Source organism: Lynx rufus, unplaced genomic scaffold, assembly GCF_022079265.1.
Source record: "Lynx rufus isolate CCGP_SWC_20201006 ecotype Redwood Valley unplaced genomic scaffold, mLynRuf1.p SCAF_15, whole genome shotgun sequence".
Classification (NCBI taxonomy): domain Eukaryota; kingdom Metazoa; phylum Chordata; class Mammalia; order Carnivora; family Felidae; genus Lynx; species Lynx rufus.
The window spans coordinates 6,604,425-6,628,334 of NW_025814829.1; the positions used below are offsets into that span (position 1 = coordinate 6,604,425).

At 37.8% G+C, this 23,910-nt stretch overlaps 1 protein-coding gene across 1 annotated transcript in view; it reads left to right on the forward strand.

The window, feature by feature from the left end:
* Window positions 1–240: 240 nt before the first annotated feature.
* EPRS1 (glutamyl-prolyl-tRNA synthetase 1) overlaps window positions 241–23,910 on the forward strand; it is a 72,886-nt gene continuing 49,216 nt past the window's right edge. The window contains exons 1-12 of the mRNA XM_047076555.1: window positions 241–362; window positions 4,529–4,613; window positions 8,458–8,557; window positions 9,442–9,598; window positions 11,107–11,246; window positions 12,544–12,638; window positions 16,642–16,768; window positions 17,466–17,658; window positions 19,411–19,582; window positions 21,333–21,566; window positions 22,857–22,941; window positions 23,354–23,413. Coding sequence (XP_046932511.1) covers window positions 317–362; window positions 4,529–4,613; window positions 8,458–8,557; window positions 9,442–9,598; window positions 11,107–11,246; window positions 12,544–12,638; window positions 16,642–16,768; window positions 17,466–17,658; window positions 19,411–19,582; window positions 21,333–21,566; window positions 22,857–22,941; window positions 23,354–23,413 — 1,494 coding nt within the window. The 5' untranslated portion in view covers window positions 241–316. The remainder of the gene's footprint in view (window positions 363–4,528; window positions 4,614–8,457; window positions 8,558–9,441; window positions 9,599–11,106; window positions 11,247–12,543; window positions 12,639–16,641; window positions 16,769–17,465; window positions 17,659–19,410; window positions 19,583–21,332; window positions 21,567–22,856; window positions 22,942–23,353; window positions 23,414–23,910) is intronic.

Below are 23,910 nucleotides of genomic sequence, written 5' to 3' on the forward strand. Positions count from 1 at the left end.
TCGCTTTACGAAGGGTCGTAAAGTCTCGTTCGCCTCAGCCCCCTCCGTTGGCCGCGCGAAACGCCTCTAGGCCCTCCTTCCCTCTGAAGCAGAGGGGCGGGGTCGAAGACCACGGGGCCCGCGGCGGGGCGGAGACGGCGCACGGCGATGACGCATCACGGTGTGCGCGGAGACGGCGGCAGCCACGACGCAGGGGAGGGGCGAAGGCTGCGGCAGCGTCAGGCGCGTGCACACGTTGCAGCTTCTCGCTTTCGGCGGGTTCGGGGTGGTTCTGACGGCCAGGCAGGCGCACTGACAGAGCCGCAGACCGGCGGGGATGGCGACGCTCTGTCTGACCGTAAATGCAGGAGACCCTCCGCTGGGTAAGGGACCGAGGCCGCCGACCTAAGTGGGTTGCATCAGCCGGGGAGGGTGCGGGGCAGGGAAGGTCGCCGCGCCCGGCGTTGCGCAGTGGCGGTCGTGGTGTGGGATTAGGCCTGCCGTCTTCCCGAAACTGTACACGGAGTAAGCAGCGCGGCCCTCATCTTCCGTCCTTGGCGGTGTGGATCTGCTCCCGGAGACGGTTTACTCGGGCGTGGAGGGAGGCGTGGTGTGAGCCCGGGCAGGGCGACACGTCGCTCAGCCTCGGTCCTTTTCTCTAAGAGGGATCACTCTCAGCCAGCTCCCCTCTCCCTTTTTGAAGTGGCTTTCCCTAGAGACCTAGAACTGCTCATAGAAATATCATTTTGAAAGTTAAAATCCCATTATCTTCGCCTCTCTTGTAGCATATCCCCCTTCCGTCTCCCTTCCTCCCTCGTCTCAGAAAAGATCTTCAGTGCACTTCACTACTTTATGTTTTATTGGATTCAAAGGGAACCAGGCAGACGATCGTAGTCGCTGAGGTTGTATTAAAACTGAGGTTGCACTTGTTTTTAATTAATGGTGGCACGGTAATTGCTGGAACACTCAAGTATACTGCGGACTGATCGGGTTGCTTTACCACACACATCCTTATGGATGTAGTCAAGGCCAGAATAAACATCGGATCTGTCACCTTCCTAATACATCCTTTTTTTTTTTTTTAACTGCCTAGAGTTTTATTTACAGAATTATTTTTTGCGTTTTACATAGTATGTGATATATTGTGAAGTCATTTTAAATATTATCAAAGGAAGTATATTATTTGAATTCAGTTGTAAATACTTTTCTTATTTATAGGCACTTGTTTTAGATAGGGATTTTTTTCTCAATATATGAAATTTATTGTCATATTGGTTTCTATACACCTAATACATCTTCAGTTCTATTTGGAATTGCTTTTTCTTTGTGGCTGAGGTTATTGTAGATAGATGGCTTGGAATTTCTGCTTTTTTATTACTTTGGAAAATTACACAAAAGAATTTAAGTAGTTTATTAATCTCCTATTTGGTAATGTGTTTACATAGTCTAGACTCACAGATACTTTACTAATGTGGGAGAAGTGCCGATCTTTAGATGCAGTTGACCACATACGGTTGACAGAATTATTCACTCCATTTTCAGCTTTGGTGGCATTCTGAGTCTTTTGGAACAAAACCCACAATAGCCATTTTAAGTACTTTAAAAATGCTGGTGTTTGAACCTATTGGTTCCAGTAATTATGGGCTAACCTCACCCTAATCCATGAACTCCGGAAGAAATGGGTTTTGCTTTTTGGGCTGGAAAGCACTAGACAGTGTGGTCTCATGGTTAAGAGCAAAGACATTTGCTTCCTGGAGACTTAGGTCCAATCCTGGCTGCCACTTACTAGTTGTGGAACATTGGCAAGTTCTTTGTTTGGCTTCTCCTACAGTTTCCTTGATTAAGAGGAATAGTATCTTCCACATAGGGTTGGTTGCCAGAATTACATGAGACTGTAGGTAAAATTCTTAACAATTTATGTATTTTCTAGCTGTAGTTTTTACTAATGTTACTTAGAAAATCACCTTGAAGGTGATAGACCTGTTTCCTTAGTGAATTGTAGAACTCAGAATCACATTCTGACTTAATTCTGGAAGAGGATCTTAAAAAAAATTATTGTCATTTTGAATGGTAGACCAGTTATAGAATATATATTTGCTTCTCTCCTTTTTTGTTTTTAATTCTTCACATTGCTTAATCAAAATACATCTTACCTTTAAGTCAGTAAAATTAGATGAAACATTTAGAAAACAGATTGCATTATTGTTATTTCCCTATTTTATATGCGTTCAGCATGTGAAGTTTTAATGTTAAGATAACTTCAAACTTCAAGGTACAAGAATAGAACAAAATACTTTTCCCCTTGTACCACTGGAGAGCACACTGCAGATAATGATGCTTCCGCATCCAGAATATGCCAGTGTAGTGCTCTCTCAAGTGAGGAAAAACTTTGTGACCTGACAGGAACATCAAAATCAGGAAGTACACATTGATATCATTCTTCCGTTTAATGCACAGACCCTGTTCATTCATATTCCAACACTGATTGTTCCAGCAGTACTCTCCATAGTGCAGGAATCAAAATCCAGAATCATGCTTTGCACCTAGTTGTCATGTCTCTGCGGTTTCTTTCAATGTGGAATATAGTCTTAGTCTTTCCTTGACTTTCATAGCTTTGACCTCTGTGAAGGCTGAAGACCAATTACTTGAAGAATGTCCCCTGCCTGATCAGATTGTTTGATGTTTCCTTGTGGCTAGATTCAGCTACACATCTTTGGCAAGAGTAGCACAGAAGTGATTCAGTATTCTTCATTTCAACCCATTAATTGGTGCATGAAGTTGATTTTTCCCATTACCGGTGATCTAATCTCAGTTACTTAAGATGGTGTCAGCCAGCTTTTCGCACTGGAAAGCTTTCCCTTTGCATTTAAAAGGCATTTTGAATGCTTTGGGACCATGTAAACATCCTACTCAAACCTTCACTTACTGGTTTCATCATCCATTGATGCTTCCTTCCCAACTTGATTATGATTAAGAAGGTGCCAAAGGTGACCTTCCAATTCTGCTGTTCTTCCTACATGTATTAGTTGGCATTTTTGTGTCAGAAGATATTTTTCTTTCCCATTAAAAAAAATTCATAACAAAATGTACTCAAAAGTTATAATCTGTATTATTTACTTTTATTCTTTTAAAATTTTTATTTTTTGAAATCTATTTTATTGACTTACAACATGCATATACTAAACTTTGCCAATTTAAAATTGACAAGTAACATACAGTAACCACCACAATAATGATAGAGAATATTTCTCTGATTTCGGAAAGTACCTTTATGCCCCTTTGCAGTGAGTTTCCCTTCCCCATCTCTCATCCCTGATAGTCACTGATCTGTTTTCTGTCACTGTTGTCTTTTTCTAGAATTACATATATATTGAATCATATATATATTCTTTTGTACATAGGATAATGCTTTGGGATTCATCTGTCCTGCTGCCTGTAACAGTACTTCATGCTTTTTTTTTTTTAAATTTTTTTTTTTTTTTCAACGTTTATTTATTTTTTGGGGGACAGAGAGAGACAGAGCATGAACGGGGGAGGGGCAGAGAGAGAGGGAGACACAGAATCTGAAACAGGCTCCAGGCTCTGAGCCATCAGCCCAGAGCCTGACGCGGGGCTCAAACTCCCGGACCGCGAGATCGTGACCTGGCTGAAGTCGGACGCTTAACCGACTGCGCCACCCAGGCGCCCCCTTCATGCTTTTTATTTGCCATTTAGGATTTCATTGTATGGAGACAGTAAAACTTGTGTCATTTACTTTAGTGGTTACATTGCTACTGTTTGCCAGTGGGAGCCCCTCCAAGCTGGCCTCTGTGTCCTTTTGGCATATCTATTTGTGTACTTGCTTTCTAGCACAAGATTTTCCAGGGTTATCTCGTACCTTCCCTGCCGCAGCCCTGTTTCCAGTAGAGCATGATATTTAGAAATCAATATCTGGGTGTTGGTGGCCCATGTTATCCAAACTTATTGGACTAAATGAGTCAACTTAGGATATTTAATAGGTATTGAGAGGCAGATTACACCGTGTTTTCGAGTTTGAATTCTGGACTGCCTTAGACCTGCGTTCACTTCCTGAGTGGCACATATTTAGTCAAGAACTTGGGTTCATTATTTAATCCTTCCGAGCCCAGTTTCCTCCTCTGTAAAATGGAGATAAAGGTGACCACCTCTTAAGGTTACCATAAAGATTGAAAATTCCGATGACTGTAAAGCATTTAGCACAGTGTCCACCACATAGTAATCACTGAAATGTTATTAACAATAGTTTTTATAGAAGGTGCTATTCTCATTTCTTCTTGTCTTCTGAGGGAGGAAAAGATTAATTTCAGTGTCCTTAACTGGAAGCTGAACATATTCAAAAGCAGTTGGACTGTGCCAATGAATAATTTCTGATGTAATATTTCCTCAAGACCAGAAGACCATACTTTCTGTTTATAGACCATTAGGAAAAAAGTTTACTCCTTGCAGGACTTAACACTGGTTTGTTGAGTCATTCTTACTGCTTTATGATTCAAGTTTATAAAGAAAACTCTTTTCATGTCATTATTTTTAGGAGCTTTGTTGGCTGTAGAACATGTGAAAGACAATGTCAGCATTTCTGTTGAAGAAGGGAAAGAGAATATTCTTCATGTGTCTGAGTAAGTACTTTTATATCTCTGTTTTCAGTACTGAACAGCATTTTTTGAAATATTCAGAATTCAATGTTGTGTGCTTGTTTTACTTGCTAGTTGGTAGATTGTCCCTAGAAAGAAGTATGCTATTCTTCATTCTTAAGAGAAGTATATCCAGAGATACATATTTGTCAGTAAGGTATCTGATCCTACTTATAATCTAAAAGAAAGTAGAAATGTACAGAATGATTTATACATGAGGTTTTTTTTTAAGAGTGAAGAATTTTTTTTTTTTTTAATTTTTTTTTTTTCAACGTTTATTTATTTTTGGGACAGAGAGAGACAGAGCATGAACGGGGGAGGGGCAGAGAGAGAGGGAGACACAGAATCGGAAACAGGCTCCAGGCTCTGAGCCATCAGCCCAGAGCCCGATGTGGGGCTCGAACTCACAGACCGCGAGATCGTGACCTGGCTGAAGTCGGACGCTTAACCGACTGCGCCACCCAGGCGCCCCAAGAGTGAAGAATTTTTAATGATTGTCTATTTTTGAGAGGCAGAGTGGAGGAGTGGGGGAGGGGCAGAGAGAATTCGAAGCAGGCTCCAGGCTCTGAGCTGTCAGCACAGCTGACATGACAATGCAGGGATTGAACCCATGAGCCGTGAGATCACGACCTGAGCCAAAGTCAGATGCTTAACTGACTGAGCCACCCAGGTGCCCCTATACATAAGGGTTTTTAATTCTACTGTGATTTATTCTGGTAGAAAATTGGAAATATTCAAAATTAGTAGTAATAGCAAATAAATAAATATGGTAAATCCACAGCATGGAATGTTAGGCATCTGTGAAAAAGCTTATGAAAAACTTTTAGTGATGGGTTATATTTACAATATAATGTTAATTAAAAAAACAGAACGTAAAGATAAAATCACATATTTGCATAGAAAAATATGTTTGAGAAGTGTGCAGCACTTTCAATAGTGTCTGTTTCTGGGTGATGGAATTATGGGTGTTTGGGTTTTTTTTTTTCCTTCTCTGTTTTCCAAGTTTTCTACAATGAGCATATACCATATGTTCTTGATTAAAGTGAATCATTGGCATCCTGGGATATATGGAAGATTAAACATCTTTCTTTTGGAACCCACTGGAAAGAATAAAAAGAACTGGAAAGGGAGATATTATTCTCTTTAATTTTTGTTTAATGAAACTAAGAAATGGACACAACCTGGTTTCAGATTCTTTTAACAGTATTTCACCAGATAGTAGAATCTAGACCAAATTGAAAGAAAATTTCAAGGATATTCTCCAGCAAGGTGCAGATTTGAAAAGTGTTGAAAGGTTCATAATAAACTGACAGAAAGACTTATTTTGGGAAAGGGGCAAGATACACAAAAACACATACTCAAACACTCTCTTCCACTCCCCTCTCCTCCTTCCTCCTAGTGTAGTTGTATCGTAATTTTGATTAGGTCACCTTTCAGTGTTTACACTGTAATGACCTAGTAAGTTTTACTCACTGCTGAGCCACATACTATGATTACTTTTTGTGTACAACTTTTACTTTTCCATGGAATAATTGTTTGCTTTGTTCTCTTTTGAAGCCTGTCTGATTCCTGATCTGTTCTGTGTGACTTTAGGAATTTGCAGGAATATTTTCTGGTGATTCAGTATTCTGAAATTTCACAGTGATATGCTTTAGTGTGGATCTGGTTTTTTTTGTTAAGATGTTAAAGTAATCACTACCCCCAACCTGGGGCTCGAACTCACAACCATGAGATTAAGTCACATGTTCTACCGACTGAGCCAGCCACGTGCCCCGTGTGGGCCTTTAAAAAAATCTCTTCCACTGGGTGCTTGGTCTCTTTTAAATGTGGAATGGAAATCTTTCTGTTTTGGAAAATGTTTAAAAATTTTTGATGATTTTCTCCTCCATTTTCTGTTCTTTATAGGGATATTAGGATTAAGTATCACCTTCACTTTCCATCTATTTTTTTCTTTTTACTTTCTGGAGTGTTCTTCAACTTTATCATCCCATTTTTTTCTATTGAGTTTTTTCTATTTTTGCTACTATATTTTTAGTATCTAAGAGCTGTTTTTTATTTTTTGGGTACTTCTCTTAACAGTATCTTGTTATTTTATGATTGCAATATATTGTTTCGTTTTCTTTTTCCTAATTTGTCCAGGTTGCATTTTACTATGTGCTTATTTTGGTTACTATCTTTTAAGTTAAAAGCTTTCTTCAAATATTTGGTAATTCCTGATGACCTTCTTAGATTTTGGTAGGAATTTAAAGCTGTTTGCAAATTCTGACCTCAAGGGTGGGCTTGTCAGCTCTGAGCATACTTTGGTCTGATTGAGCATTTTATTTAGTGGGAACTTCTGATGTTAGTATCCTTAGTTATTTCTTCTTAAGCTGATGAGATTATTCAATGAAGACTTTCAGTCTCTTGTTTAGAAGGTAAAGAGTTCATACCAGAATATTTTGGGAGCTAAGAGAGGGAAGAAGGCTAAAGATCTCAGCATCTAGTATATGTATATTCATTTACCCAGTTACTTGCATAAACCAACTCAGCAGTGACCAATTTCCGCCAGTTGAGAGACCCTCTGTTTTAGTGCTTAGAGAATAAACCTCCAGTTTTTGCCGAGATTGAATAAGAGAAGCAGCCCAGGGGCGCCTGGGTGGCGCAGTCGGTTAAGCGTCCGACTTCAGCCAGGTCACGATCTCGCGGTCCCTGAGTTCGAGCCCCGCGTCGGGCTCTGGGCTGATGGCTCAGAGCCTGGAGCATGTTTCCGATTCTGTGTCTCCCTCTGTCTCTGCCCCTCCCCCGTTCATGCTCTGTCTCTCTCTGTCCCAAAAATAAAAATAAACGTTGAAAAAAAAAAATTAAAAAAAAAAAAAAAGAGAAGCAGCCCAGCTGTGCAGAATAGGGTTTGATGGTATCTATTTCCAGCTGATTCTCTCTTTTTTTTTTAATGTTTATTTATTTATTGTGAGAGAGAGTGTGTGTGTGTGTGTGTGTGTGCAAGTGGTGGAGGGGCAGAGGGAGAGGGAGAGAGAGAATCCCAAGCAGGCTCTGGGCTGTCCGTGCAGGGCCTGAATTGGAGCTTGACCCCATGAACCATGAGATCATGACCTGAGCCAAAATCAAGAATTGGACACTTAACTGAGCCACCCGTGTGTCCTCCAACTGATTCTTAAATAGACTTTTTACCAGCCCTCCTAATTTTAGCCCCAGTTCATTCTTATTTCCATTCCTAAGTCTTTTGTGGATTCTAAAATTGAAGTTAGGTTGGTTTTCAGCTTTGTCCACTGTCTGCTTAAGATTCGTTTTTTTCAGACCTGTTAAATTCATCTCTCTAGCTTCTGAATTTTTATTGTTATTCTTTCTTTTCCTTAGTCTCTTTTTCCTATGGGTGTGTGTCTTTTTAAAAAATAATTTTTACAGAACAGTTTTTATATGGTTTGATCTGTCATCTTTACTTGGAAGTTGATACAACTAGCATCTTTATGACTGTATATCCTTGACTTCTCTGCCTTGATTTATTTTACATCAGTTACTCTTGATATCCCAATTATATTTTCATATTTTCACCACTGAATAGACAATAGTTAGAAGGACAAAGCAGTATAGATAGTCCACTCTTAACTGAATTGTCAGATTTAACTGAACATTCAGAACATATTGGAATTTGATAGAAACAGTAAAGAATGAATTAGGCAGATTGTTTTTTTTTAGGCAGATTTTTTTTAAACTGTAGTAGAAACTACATGGTAAATGTAAGGGTTCTATTTTTACAGTTCTTCGTAAGTCTCATGACTCCTACTGATTTGCTAGAGCTATGGTAATATTTTATCTCCTGCTTGTATTCTAGAAATGTGGTATTCACAGACATAAATTCCATACTTCGCTACTTGGCTCGAGTTGCGACTACAGCTAGGCTCTATGGCTCGAACCTGCTGGAACATACTGAGGTAAGGAAGGAACACTTCCTTGGGTTTGTTTTCTTTTGTTTTGATTTATACTTCTATTCTTTTGAGAACTTCATTTTATTGTTGACTTATGTATGATTATTCTATTTAAGGTTATTGATAGAGTTTTAGTTACAGACCTAGCTAAGGAATTCTCATCTTATTTTTATTTTCAGGAAAAAACTTCCTAGCTCCTAAATTTTCAACTTTTAATCCCCACCAGCAGTCCTGTTGGGTCAGTGAGTGCTATCTTCTTCATAGAGTCCTAAAATTTCATACCTGGATGTAACTGTATAGATCATCTCCTGCACCTCCCTTAATGTTACAGATGAGGCAGCAGGCCTAGAAAATTACGAGGTTTTCCCAGGGTCACACACATAGTTTGGATTCTCTTTTCCTTTCTAGGTATATACTTTGATTAATTATAGCAACAGTAGATTAACTTCCTGCACAATTGTTTAGATGCTTTTCTCTTTGTTTGTAGTCAGCTCTAATTTTCCTAAATTTGCAAAATTTGAAATATAAAGAATAGTTTCCTAAGAATTTACTTTTAAATTTTGCAGGTGGATAATCACATGCCGGTTTTGATCAAGTTGGTTATTTCTTCCTGCTGCTGCCAGTTTTCAAATCTTTTTCTTCCTTGAAGTGCCCCTCCACACCCCTGCAAAAAGAAAAAAACAGAAAAATGAATGAAATTAAAATGAAAAATGAATGAATGAAATTTGTTTATTTTAATGCCAATTTAGATCCCAGGCAACCAGAATTAAATCCACATAATGGCAGATTCTGTAATTGGAGATAAGATAGGCATGTTTCTAACTAAGGCCATTTGTTTGTTTAAATCTAAACCGTGGTGTGCATTTATTTTCCATCTTTTATGTTCACAGATTGATCACTGGCTGGAGTTTAGTGCCACAAAATTGTCTTCATGTAATTTGTTTACTTCTGCAATCAACGAGCTCAATCATTGCCTGTCTCTGAGAACATACTTAGTTGGGAATTCCTTGAGCTTAGCAGATTTATGTGTTTGGGCTACCCTAAAAGGTATCAGTTATTCTTCCTGAAGGTTGTTCTATTTTAATTGATATTTTGATGAGTAAGAAGTGTACATATTTCTGCATATGTGAATATATACATACATATACATGTGCATACACACAAACATACCCACATAGAAAGAGTCACTTAGGACTTCCTTGCAAAGGAATGACCACCTGCTACTTTATGCCGGTCAAGTCACAGGGATTCCCTATCCTTTGCTGTCCCTAGAGGTCATCTTTCTCACTAATCCATCTCCCTGCTGCCTATGAAGCTGACCTTGGCCCTGCTAAAGAAGCCCTCATCCCATTTATGTCAGCACCTCTCCTGTCTCAGCCATTCCTTTACTCCAGGCAGGCATTGTTGTCTCTGATTATGGGTGTATATGTGTTTGGGGGGTAATCTGGAGTTGTTTCTCTTGGGGTCACTGATCTGCTCTTCTGTGACTAGTTTGTAACAGGGTAAGATTATGGGATTGATGAGAGGTATAAAGGGGACTTGAATTTTGTTATTTTCTTTAAAAAAAAAAAAAATAGCAAATATGCCAGAAGGTTTTATCATTGTTTAATTCTGCATTATGTGGCATTTTTTACATTATGTGTAATATTTTTGTGGCTAAAACTTTTCTCCAAATTCAATTAAATTATTATTAAAATAACCAACATAAAATGAAGTCCTTTTCTAATTAAATGTTTTCATGTATAGGTTTGACATTGTTGTCTTTTTTTTATTTTTGACTTAATATGTGTGAAAAGGAAGATAATATCTTAAGGATGTAGCTTTGTGATGTTAATTAAATTTTCCTTCAGTGCCTATTTTTGATGTTATATCCGAAGAAATGAGCTACTTCTTGATCTTGATTTCTATTTTGTTTTCTAGTGGATCTACTTAAAGTTTTTCCTTATCTACGAAATGTGGCATTGGTTGGGGTGCCTGGGTGGCTCAGTCAGTTAAGTGACCCACTCTTGGTTTGGGCTGTGGTCATGATCTCACAGTTCTTGAGATTGAGCCCTGTGTCGTCAGGCTGTGCCCTGACAGGGCAGAGCCTGCTTGGGATTTTCTCTCTCCCTCCCCTCAAATAAACTTTAAAAAAAAAAAAAAAAAAAAAAAAAGTGTGGCATTGGCCTTACAGTGGGTGTGTGGTGGTGGTGAGAGCAGGATTTAGTATTCGTTTCATTGAGTTGAACTGCAGAAATAGTTTTAATTACCTTTTGTGAATTCTGTAAAGTATGTTAAAGAATTACATGAAAACATTGCAATGTGTGTTTACATTTAAAATGTTTCATTATGGAAGTGTACCTTTTTTTTTTTTTTGGTAAGTAGACTCCACACTCAACAGGGGGCTTGAACTCAAGACCCTGAGGTTAAGAGTCACATGCTCCACCGAGCCAGCCAGGCGCCCCTATAGAAGAACAACTTTAAGCCATCTTGTTTATTTAAATTAACTACAACTAGAACTTTGCTTTCAAAGTCGCAGATTTATTGAATGGTTTTAAAATTATGTTTGCTAACAGGAAATCCGGCGTGGCAGGAACAGTTGAAACAGAACAAAACTCCAGTGCATGTCAAACGCTGGTTTGGCTTCCTTGAAGCCCACCAGGCCTTCCAGTCCGTAGGTACCAAGTGGAACGTTTCAACGACCAAAGCTAAAGTGGTGAGCCATTCTTAATGCTGAGACTGTAGATCTGAAAAGAAAATTATTCCTACTAATAGTTTGGTTTTTTTTTCCCCTTTCCATCCATGAAAAAGGATCTTCTTGGGAAAAATCTGCCAAGGCTATTATAAAGTTTTAGCTTACCTTTAATTATTTAACTACATAAAGCCTAATCTTTGTAATTATATGTCTAAAATATTATGGTCATCCGGTGTATGTCCCTTAGGAAATCCAAACTCCAAGTAACTAAATACCTCCTTTTTATAGCTATACCGTATTTTCTTCCTCCTGACTCTCTCCTGTTTGTTGATTTTTAACCATTGAGTCCTAGGCTTCTGCAGAGCCTTTTTGTTGATTCTCTAGGACGTGTGACGTAGAGTACAGTAGAAAAGATTCTCTTCCCAAGGTCTCTGTACTGTGATCTGTTTAACATATTAGGCATGCGTAGTAAAGTTTAAAGATTTTCTGGCACAGTAAAATTTGAAAACTACTGTATGCTTGAGTAAAGACACCACAGTCCACTCAGGTGTTTTTGCTAAAAATCTTCATTCATCCTTCACCATTTTTTTCCCATGAAATCAGTCAACAAGTTGTGTTCTCATATCTATGTTTTCTGTCTCCACTGCTTTTGATTTTTATTGAGGCCTCATTACCCCCTGTTGATTTAATACCATAATCTCATCAAACGTCTCTCTCTTTTCTAGTTTAGCTTCTGCACTGGGCTGGGTATCATTTTAGAAAGTACAAATAAATGGTCCCATTACCCCCTGAGATTTCCTCACTGCCTAAAACTTAAAAGCAAGTTCATAAGAGGCTTCGTATTTTGGACCTTGTCAACAGCTTCAGCTTCTTTGCTCATTCACCCACCCCATGTATTTCTAACTTTTCATAGACATTGCATTGTCTTTGTGTCTTACCTGTGCTGTTACCCCTTTTCTTAGAATGAATACCTTCTACATTCTGCATCTGATGTATCTCCACGTACTTTTTAAGGTCCAGCTTGGTTCTTACCTCCTTTTAAGCTTTTCCTGATGACCCTAGATGCTGTTGGTTAACTTCAACTCACTGCTGTAACGCATTCTATACATACATATGTATGGTCTGTTGCCAGTGTTTAGTTTTATTTATGTCCTTCACAAGATTTGGGGTCCTTAAGTGCAAGGATGACGTTCTAGTCATCATTTGTCTTGTAACCGTGCCTGGCACATAGTGGGTATTGAGTATTTGTTGAATGAGTGTATTCTTAAACATCTAACGATGTAACTATTTTATATGTTGTTTTTCTTCTGCTTTTCAGACATCTGAGAAAAAGCAAGATGTTGGGAAATTTGTTGAGCTTCCAGGTGCTGAGATGGGAAAGGTTACTGTCAGATTTCCTCCAGAGGCTAGTGGGTAAGAAAATGTAACTTGTAATTACAATGAAATATATTTAATGGAAAAGCTTAAAGACCATTAAGTGCTTTTAATATTACTAGATTACTAATATGGAAGAAAATGAGTAAGGTTTTAATTGTTGGGGGGGTCAAATTTCTGAACATTTAAATCTGTTATAATTAATGTTAATGTATTGAATTTGTAGTTTTAGCTTTTTAAAGCAATTAGACAACATTGTTATTTTGCCCCAGATGGAATTTTAACTATAAATAGGAAACTTTCCATAAATAGAAACCCTTAAGTTTTATTTACATTTTGAGATTTTTAGGCTCTCATTTAATAGGGATTTGTTTTGTATCCTGAGCAGTTCGTTTGGTGAGCAGAAGTTATGGTAGAATTATTTTTAAGTTACTTTTTTACGAAATAAAATGGCATCCTGAAAAGCCTATTCTTATTGAATTCTTTCTGTTGTTAGCATGTTTCCCAGTCCCTTTCACTTTTGGCACCAATAGAAAATAATATTTGAAGGGTGCAATAGAGAAAAAGACTGTTCTGGCTGGTGGTCACCAGCCTGGGGCTGTCTCAGGCCTTGCCCAGCATTACCCAAGGTCAGGGGGAGTCCACCTTTGCACCAGCCTCTGTGAGCATACCGGACAAGCTTTGTGATAGCCCCTTTCCCGTGATAGTGAGTAATACAGTAAAATACCTCTTATTAATGCCAGAATTTTGCTTAATTTCAGATTTTCTTACCCATTTGTGGTAAGTGGAATGTGTAGATAACAGAAAGTGGCAGATAAGGAAAAACCCATTTTATTTTAGTTGTTCTTAAGAGTTCTCCACAAAGTTTTCATAAACACCATTGACAAGAAAATCTGTTTTAGAATTCTGCATTTTCTCTCTGCTTTTCTAAGTTTGCTGATTTTGGTGTCAAAGGATTGATGGAAGGGGATGAAAGAGAAATAAGGATTTTGGAAAATTCACAGACTAAATCATTAAGTGATCGATGGATAGTTGACTAAGTGGAATCTCATAGATAAGACTTCTCATACACACTTAATTCCTACTGACATCTTGGGTCCATGCGGCCCTGTGTTCTGTTCCTGTGTGCTTACTGCGACAGGTCATGCTTTCCCGTTGGGAGTGAGTGACTTTAATGGTTTGATAAAAAGCCACTTTCTAAGCAGTGGCTGTTTATAGCTGCGGCATTTGGACATTTGTCCTTTTAGAATCTTCTTATATTTTTGTCACCATCATTTCTTGGAATAGTGAGTGCCTCACATTTATAATTTACTCTGTAAAACACATTTGTCTGCCATAAGTCATGTCAATTTCAGAGACCATAGTCTTGGCCAAATACAATTTTGGGATTTGGAATATAAATTAATGTTCAGGTATTTTGGGAATCTTCTTTTTTGTTTCGTGGGTTTTTGTTTTGTTTTCTTATTCATAATTTTTGTCCTATCCCCGTATACTGCTAAAGAATTCTTTAATTTTTCTTTTTTCTTTTTCTATGTCTTTCATGAAGAGCCAGAAGGCACGGCTTCAGCCCTGTTTCTTTCTTTCTTTTTTTTTTTTTTAAGGTTTATTTTTGAGAGAGAGAGAGAGAGTGCGCAAGCTGGGGAGGGGTGGATGGAGAGAGAGAATCCAGGCTCCGCACTGTCAGCGCGGAGCCCCATGCAGGGCTCAAACTCACAAACTGTAAGATCGTGACCTTAGCCGAAATTGAGAATTGGACACTTAACCACCTGAGCCACCCAGGCACCCCAGCCCTTTTTCTTATTCCAAGCTAACATATATAGAAGCTGTTACGTACAGGTACTATCAAACCCTATACACACAGCGTTTTAATCCTCACAGCCCTGTGAAGAAAGCACTGTTAACATCTCCGTTTTACAGATGGTTTCGGAAACTGATTCATTCAGCATTTTAGTAATTTGCCAAACTCAAACCTGTGCTATCTGGGTCTAGAATCCATTTGACTTAAAGTTCTATTGCCTATGTTTGTTATGGGTGGCAGAAGCCCTATTCAGCATAAGTGCTAACTGTGACATAGCGCGAATCTCACTTTTTTAGCTATTCCAATTAGGTTGTTTCTTGAGCTGATTACTATTTTAGTTACCTTGTGAATATTTCATAGTCTTGTTAGCTTTCTTGACATTTAGACTTGTTAGAACTGCACACATTATTTCAGGTTCAGAATAATATCTTTAAAATTTTTATTTTATTTTTTTTTTAATCTTTATTTTTGAGAGAGAGAGAGAGAGACAGAGTGCGAGTGGGGGAGGGGCAGAGAGAGGGAAACACAGAATCTGAATCAGCACAAAGCCTGACGCAGGGCTGAAACTCACGAACCGTGAGATCATGACCTGAGCCGAAGTCGGACGCTTAACCTACTGAGCCACCGAGGTGCCCCCAGAAATAATATCTTTAAGTGTAAGAGAATGGTTTGATTTCCTCATTCCTCTTAAATTAATTCTTTTGTGTAAAGCCTAGCACATTAACTATCATATAGTATGGGTAGTCAGTGATTAGTAGTTGTCTTTTTTTTTTTCTGTTTTTAATGATAGGTATAACATGATACAAGTATAACACTTTCCATGAAAACTGCAGTAGGTGTTTCTGTTTCTTGGAACTCACGGTCCTTTGTTTTATTTTACTTTCGGTAAACCTTTTATTTTAGCATAGTTCTAGACTTACAGAAATGTAGCAAAGATAGTACAGAAAGTTCCCACATATACCGTACCCAGTTGTCCATGATCTTAACATCTTACATTACTCCAAGGTACCATTGTCACAAGTGGTGAACCAATATCAGTATATTACTATTAACACTAAACTCCATACCTTTTTTTGATTTCATTAGTTTTTTACTAATGTCCTTTTTCTGTTTTAGAATCTCATCTGGGATACCAGTGACAGCCTTTTATTTTATATAGAAAGTTTTGAATAGCCGTAAATGCATTGCTTTGTACTTGTCTGCATTAACTGGTGCATATAAATCCTTCTTAACATTGAATCATTGATCTAGAATGCTGCGTGAATTTTTAAAACATGGATTGATTTAAAAACTGGTGTGAAGACATGCAAGGAGTTGTATTTTCCTCTCCCCTGTTGACCCCAGCTGAGATTAGAGGTGGGCGAGAAACTAGGAGACTAGCGCAGGGAGACGGTGGCTACCATTGTCAGTGGCAACTAATAAAAGTTCGTGAGAGCGGATTATTAAACTTCCTCACTTCATGCCCTGTTTGCTGCCCGGGAAAGTGTATTTTCATCGTTAGTGGTACAAGATACTGCTTTTTACCCACTTCACTGATCAAGGGAAATGGTGACTTATTATATCAATAGGGCCTCTGATATATTTTATTCCTTGTAATTGCCAACTGCCCATAGGAACAGAATAGTATTTTCACAGATTGCGATTCATGGAGCGTTGGTCCTGGATGAGACCTGTAAAGTCCTTTAGTTGAAATCCTTGTATTTTGGCTTTTGAGAAAATCGAAGCCTTGAGAATAAGTGGCTCTTCTGCAGTTTCCCGATTCCCTTGTGTCCGTCCACGAGTTAGCATGTGGCAGTGGCGATCTCAGAGGCGCCTCTCGCTGGCGTGCACGAGATGGGTGCTCCGTCCACCACAGAGTCAGGTCTCTGTGCAGACGCACTCCCGTGTAGCCCTGGACACCGTTTTCCAGGAAGCAGGTTTCCCCTAACTAAACGACCACTCATTTCCTCTGTAAAAAAGAAAAAGATTCTCCTTAAGGTGGTAACGTGACTAAATCACTTGTCTCTTTGTGAGATGTTCCATGTGAAATTGTTTCTTGTGATGACTTTATAAATGTTGTAGTGTCTTTTTCTTCCTGTGAGGGTCAGCTTTTCTATCAGAGTACTTTCTTGTTAGAAAATAAACTATGACGGGAGTACCAACTAGAAGGATTTTTGTTTAGTTCTCATCTCCTCAGGAAGGTTAAGTTCAAGTATTTAGGTAAAACATGTTAATGAGTTTCTTTGTGAAATGTTTTTGTTTTAGTTACTTACACATTGGGCATGCAAAAGCTGCTCTTCTGAACCAGCACTACCAGGTTAACTTTAAAGGGAAACTGATCATGAGATTTGATGACACAAATCCCGAAAAAGAAAAGGAAGATTTTGAGAAGGTAATTAAAGGTGTAGTGATGACCCTTTGTCAGAAAAGTTAATTAAAATTAGAGGGTGACTGGATACCTTCATGGTAAGAAAATAAATGAAGTTTGTTCTCATAGCTGCCTTTTTCCCTCATCTGTCTATTCTGTGTCTGAGACCTAAGGCAAGCAATATTGAGCTCCTATAGCAAAAAGCTTCCACTTACTGTTTTCTTCCTCAATTGTACAATTTTACCAAAGTGCTATGTTTTCCTATAAGTACCAATTTCTTAAATGAATTGGTCACTAGAGACAGGCTTCCTTTCTGTCATATAATTGTAAGTGTGTGAATGAAACAAACACCAAGTAGGTATCAGAAAATGGGGAGGTTTCTTGGCCTCTTCTATCCTCTTTGTTCAGAAGCACTGCAATATGTTCAAAGAGAGGGCAAATGATTGTCGGTATGACCAATAATAACCAGTTTTCCAGAGTAAATGGAAAGCTCCATCATGAAATCAGCTTTCTCAGCTGAAAATTTGGAGACTAGTATAATGATTATTTTTTTTTTTTTCTTTTCTGACCTAATATACAACTTGTACAACCATTTTCAGGCTTTTTTTTTTTTTTGACTGATGGTGTATTATTACATTTGCCCAAATGCAGTATCAAGGATTGAAAATACCCAAGAAAATGCAAAAGATAAGTTGATGGTTATTTTGGATTCTCTTTGCAGGTTATCTTGGAGGATGTTGCAATGTTGCATATCAAACCGGATCAATTTACTTATACCTCGGATCATTTTGAAACTATAATGAAATATGCAGAGAAGCTAATTCAGGAAGGGAAGGCTTATGTGGATGATACTCCTGCTGAGGAGATGAAAGCAGAACGTGAGCAGAGGATAGAATCCAAGCATAGAAAAAACTGTAAGGCTCATTTAATGCCTTATATTTTAATTGGCGGTCTTGTGTTCTACTTCTTTAGTAGAACAAGATTTCTGTGAAAGATGCTGGTTTGAGGCCCATTTGGGAATGTGATCCATACGTTCATCACAGGTTTCTTTTTTTCTTTCGTTATCATCTTTACATTGTTACTACTTTGTTGGTGTCACAACTGCATGCGAAGTGTGTGTGCCCGTAGTTGTGCCCATAGTGTCTCACTGCACTTGGTCCTTTGCATTGTGTTCATTCCATTGCAGTGAGTACTTCTGCATTTCTTTGTAGTTCTCCCAATTTAAATACTTAGCCTTTCTAAGAGGTTCAGTGATCATGTTACTAGTACCCAAATCTTCTTTTCAGCGTGTGAATGTAATATGTAAGCTTAGTTAGTACAACTCTATACCTCTGAGATATCACTTAACGAAAAAGCATATTTCTTATTCATTACTTGTCTCCTGAGCTACTGATTGGGGCTGTTTTTATTCTGCATTTATGTTGCCATAATGTCACATTTGGGAAGTGTATAGTGAATTGTTGTCAAATTGTTAAAAAGTCTTTTTTTTCCCCCTCTTTTTGAGGTTTCCCTAACATTTTCAAAAATAGTTAACAACTGTATTTTTAGACTCATTTGATTTTTTTTGAGGGCAAAGTGTCCATCATATCTTCAGGAGCTTCCACGGAGAGTCATTGTTTAATAGTTCTTTCTTACCTGCATGGGGCAGGTTTTCAATATTTTCACAAGATAGAACCGTAGCTACTTGGGACAGAATTTTCTGGGATGAAATTTGTATCATTGTTTTCTGTGATCTCTCTTTTTTTTTTTTTTTTTTAATCCAAGAGTCTCCTGTTTTCCACTGGAATGACTGACAGGGCTTTCTGGTAGCCCATGGACTCAGGCTCACAGCCCAAGCCATGTTCTTTACATGGGCACAGGCTGTAGCACTGATGCCTGTGGGCCCTGTGGATCGGGCCAGTCTGGTCTGTCCCCTGAGCATGAGGAGGCAGAGGAACAGAATGCTTCTGCTTCAAAAGCAGAATTAAATTTGAGACGCTCAGGGGCTGGCTAGCTGTGCCTTGATCGGCAAGTGGGAAACACAGGGCGAGAAAAACCTTCAATTCTCATGTTTCGTCTCTTACCCTTACTTTTATTTATTTATCTCAATGAAAAAAAATTTTATTTAGTTTTGAAAGAGAGACAGTGCGAGCAGGGGAGGGGCAGAGACAGAGGGAGACACAAAATCTGAAGCAGGCTCCAGGCTCTGTTAGCACAGAGCCTGATGCGGGGCTCAAACTCATGAACCAAGAGTCATGACCTGAGCTGAAGTAGGACAATTAGCTGACTGAGCCACCCAGGTACCCCAGGTCTCTTACCCTAAATGAGTACTATATCAGTGAAATGTATTGCTTTGACTTCTGAAAACGTATTCATAGAGTACTTTTCCTAAGTGTTTTTTGTGAGACTTCTTCATAAAAAATGATGCATTTACTCTTCGTACCAGATATTGAAACTATGATGGTATTTTAATTTATTTTTTATTTTATTTTTTTTAATTTGTGTATTTATTTATTTTTAAGAGGCCACGTTTGTTTCTATTGACAACTCATTCTCTACATACATACAGTTATGATGGTATTTTTAAATTAGGGGAGTGTGCTTATAATATAAAAGTAAACCATTAAAATAATTTCAGTTCAACTAGGTTAGTAATATATTAAACTGTAATATAATTAATCTTACAGCTATTGAGAAGAATCTACAAATGTGGGAAGAAATGAAAAAAGGGAGCCAGTTTGGTCAGTCCTGTTGTCTGAGAGCAAAAATCGACATGAGTAGTAACAATGGATGTATGAGAGACCCAACGCTTTATCGCTGTAAAATTCAGCCACATCCAAGAACTGGAAATAAATACAAGTAGGTGTATCTCTTTCATTATGCTAGGCAGCCTACTGTGATTTCACTTTGATTGCCTCTACACACAGAGTAGATGCAGAATAGTCAAGAGACCTGGATCTTTGTTCACTCATAGATTAATAACTGCTTTTGGTAAAGCATGTAACCTAATCTCTTGGGCTGTTTACTCACCTATTGATTAAGGTTATACTAGGTTGTTTCTCAGGTACTTCCTTAAGGTCCTTCAGTTTGCCTAAAGTTGCTTTTTACGTATTGATTAGGTGTATTGTGGTGTGTATCTTTAGAAGATCTTTTTCTTCCTCTTATAAACTTGGATTCTGCTGGGCATAAGTTGATTCACAAAAAAAAAGTGATAGACTTGAAACTTTACAGAAATGTGAGCATTATAAGAAAATATGTGGGTTTTTTTTTCTAGTTTTGATTAGTTTTCTAAGTGGGTTTTCAGTTAAAAGATTCTTTTTCTTTAAATCGGTTCCCCTTCTCCATTAATTTACCATATAAAGCAACCGTAGAATGTATTTTTTTATACTTTGAAGAAACCCACTATAGATAAATGCTGAATCATAACTTCTGAAGAGATTAGTGAATGTAAATGATAACCTGTTTAGCTAACGTGACTTTCTTTAAACTTGTGGGTATAGATCTGTGTGTCCGTATGTAGACAAACACATTATGGGTGTGGTTACACATGTATACACAAATCTTTTGTTGTTTTTTGTTTTTTTTTTAGTAAGTCTCATTTTTAACAGGGTGCTTACTCATTTTACTAGGCAAATACTTTGAATACATTGGAAAAGTTAATTTGGATGTGCATTTTCAGTATGAAATAATTGCTAAGCATAATGAAGTAGAAGTTTAATGAAGTTGTAGCCTAAAAATTAGAAGGCATAATACGGCATATTTTTTAAAATTCAAATTAAAAGTACTTGTGCATTATGTACATTATATTAATCAGAAATTGTTTTTGAGACTATTCCATCTTAAATAGAATTTTAATTAACCTAGTTTTCTTCCCTTTTACTTGTCAGAGAAGGAAATGCTTTGTTCTTGAATTCATTTAATCACAGGAGATTAAGCATAGGGATTTACTTGAGTGTGGGATTAATTAAGATATTGGAAAGCTAAAATTTCCCTTGAATTATTAAGTACAGTTGACTCTTGAGCAGTGCAGGGGGTTGTGCAGTCAAAAATCTGTATGTAACTTTGGATTCCCCAAAAACTTGACTATTAATAGCCTCCTATTGACCAGGAGCCTTACCGATAACACAATTAACACATATTTTGTTTGTTATATGTAATATATATTGTGCTCTTAAATAAGCCAGAGAAAAGAAAATGTTGTTAAGAAAATCGTAAGGAAGAGAGAATACATTTATAGTGCTGTATTGTATTTATAAAAATTCATGTGTAAGTGGACCCATATAGTTCCAATTTGTGTTGTTCAAGGTCAACTGTATGTATATTGCTTATTGTTTTCTACCATGGTATACATTGGCCATTACAGAAATGTGATTGTGGAATTTGCTGTGAATTGGTTTGAATATTGAGTGGGTTAACTGATTTATTTTCCTCAAAGACTGATGTTTTGATATGCTTTGATAATATTATGGGTTGTAAAACCTATTATTTTTAAGAAATTCCTAACTTGTAAGGAATTATTTCAAATTACTGTTGCTGCTTATAATGCATGATCTAATATGGAAAGGGTAAAATGCTTTATTTTGCTTTTAAAAATATTCTTTTTTTCCAGTGTGTATCCGACATACGATTTTGCCTGCCCCATAGTAGACAGTATTGAAGGTGTTACACATGCCCTGAGAACAACAGAATACCATGACAGAGATGAACAGTTTTATTGGATTATTGAAGCCTTAGGCATAAGAAAGCCGTATATTTGGGAATATAGTCGATTAAATCTCAACAACACAGTGCTATCCAAGAGAAAACTCACATGGTTTGTCAATGAAGGATTGGTAGATGGATGGTATGTTTACTGTTACTTAGAATTGAGAGGAAGTAAGAACGTGGTATATCAGTGATTTTAAAACTTTTGAGTGGTGGGGAGGATGAATGGGAAGAGGTGGAATGGGTGGGTCTCTAGGGGTTTTGGTCCTTGTCTTTATTTCATCCAGTGCATCGGGTCCCCTTCCCCTCCCCTTTATTTTAATGCTACAAACACGGAGTGCCCATTGTGGACCCTGGTGCATGGGAATGAAACACACAAGGGCACAGCCTCTGCAAATCTCAGCATTGTTTAGAAAAATAGTTGTGACTCTGGTCCTTTGTAGATCTGGTTACCACTCTCCACACTGCTGAGGCTCTGAGGCTTTTCTTTTCAGCTGGGTCCCATGAAGACCAAAATGCCCTGAGTTGAAGCAAAGACATAAATGGTCTCTGCCTTGGTGGTGAAGATCCACCTTGTGGAGCAGTTGGTTGCCCAGAGGATTCAGCACCTAGGGAAAGTTTGCAAATCTCGGTAGCATATTAATAACCTATATGGGATTTCTATGAGGAAGAAGAGTATGAAAATTAAAGTCACCTTGTAGCCATGTATCTGTGTAAACAAAACCTGTTCAGATGGGTTACCATGCTGATAAGTCAAGAATATTTTTTATCTAAATAAGAATGTATTCAGTAGTTTCTGTTGGCATCACATAATAGTGACAGTATGTATTAAGTATTATATGTTGAATAAGATGTATTTTATACTGGTTTATTGTGAAGCTATATTTGACAAAAGGCAAATGTTGGGCTCCAGGCAAAGGGTTTTATTGCAAACTTACTAAAGTGTGCAAATTTCTGCAGAATATTAATAAGCAGTGTGTATATTTTTTATAACCCAAATGTGTATATTTTTTTTATAACCCAAAGGGCTTTGTGAAGTATATTCATATGTGGATGACATGAGACCATCTCTTCTCTGATTTTCATGGTCATGTATAGAATAGAGACCATGAATATTGTAAAATAAAAAGCAAATAAGAATGTCTTAGTGCCTGGATTTTCTGTATTTGAAGCTGTCACCTTTGTGTCTTTTTGAAATGTACTTTACTCTTTCTAGTACATTTATTTTACTGAGCAGTATTTGACCAGAGAGCAGTTTTGCTCTTCCATGAACGAGGGCTCACGGGAACCCAGTTCTTATAAGCAACTGTTAGTCACAAGTCTTTTCACAAGCTGTTTATAGTTTATTATTCATTAAGGCATTTTGTACTCCTTGTGATTATACATTAAAGAGTTCTCCTTGGTAACTGAACATTTCCTTCTTTCCCAGGGATGACCCCCGATTTCCCACAGTTCGTGGTGTGCTCAGAAGAGGGATGACTGTCGAAGGGCTGAAACAGTTTATTGCTGCTCAGGTGACCTACGCTTTGTTTTCCGGCTTCTCGGTGTTTTTACGTGTCTCATTAATACCCCTTTAGTCTCTGTTATTTCTGTCCATTCTGTTCCTTATTTGTTCCTTCTAATGTAAGGGTAGGATTTTTTTTTTTTTTTTAAAGGAGTATGTTTCTAATAGTGGAAAATTGAGAATGTCCTAAACCCTTAAGCTGGAGTGGGACAGAGGCAGCCATGGTATGCTTACCTGTTGAAATATGTGCTCTTGACAGTTGCTGTTCAGGGCAACTGGATTGGTTCGTGCACACTGTTTTATATCCCAGTGGAAGTCAACAGTATTTATTGGGTGTATTCTTTTCTAACATGCGTGCTTTAATTAAATATTCTAATGGACACTTCTTGACCTTTAAATCGTTTTATTTATTGTTTTTCTAGGGCTCTTCACGTTCAGTTGTGAACATGGAATGGGACAAAATTTGGGCATTTAATAAAAAGGTACATGTTTTGACTCTTGGTCCTCCTTTCTCATGCCTAACTCCCGAATAATGTAATATGTGTGGAATTCATTAATGTGTTCATTGTAGAGAAAATTTTGTGAAGGATGTTGTCATTTTGCAGACCTTCAGGAAAATGGAATGTTTTCCTTTCTTAAACATAAAAAGAGCATTAAGCCTATTAGCTATACCAAGCAAGTAACCATGATTAAAACAAACAAACTTGGAGTTAGTGGGGAACGGTAACAGTTTTTTCGTTCAATCTTTTATGAACACTGCATTTCATTTTTCTGCTTTCAAGCTGCGAGCTCTCTGTAAGAAGGTATTACCTAATGCTTTTATCTGCCTTACTTAGCACATAGCTTTTAGCATACATGTTATAACCTGAGATGTTATACAGCCTTGAAGCACAATCACATTTATATAAAAGACTTGCTTATACAAATCCATTGAAAATGCATTATTCCTAGTTTCAAAAAAACATGTCCTCTAGTTTTC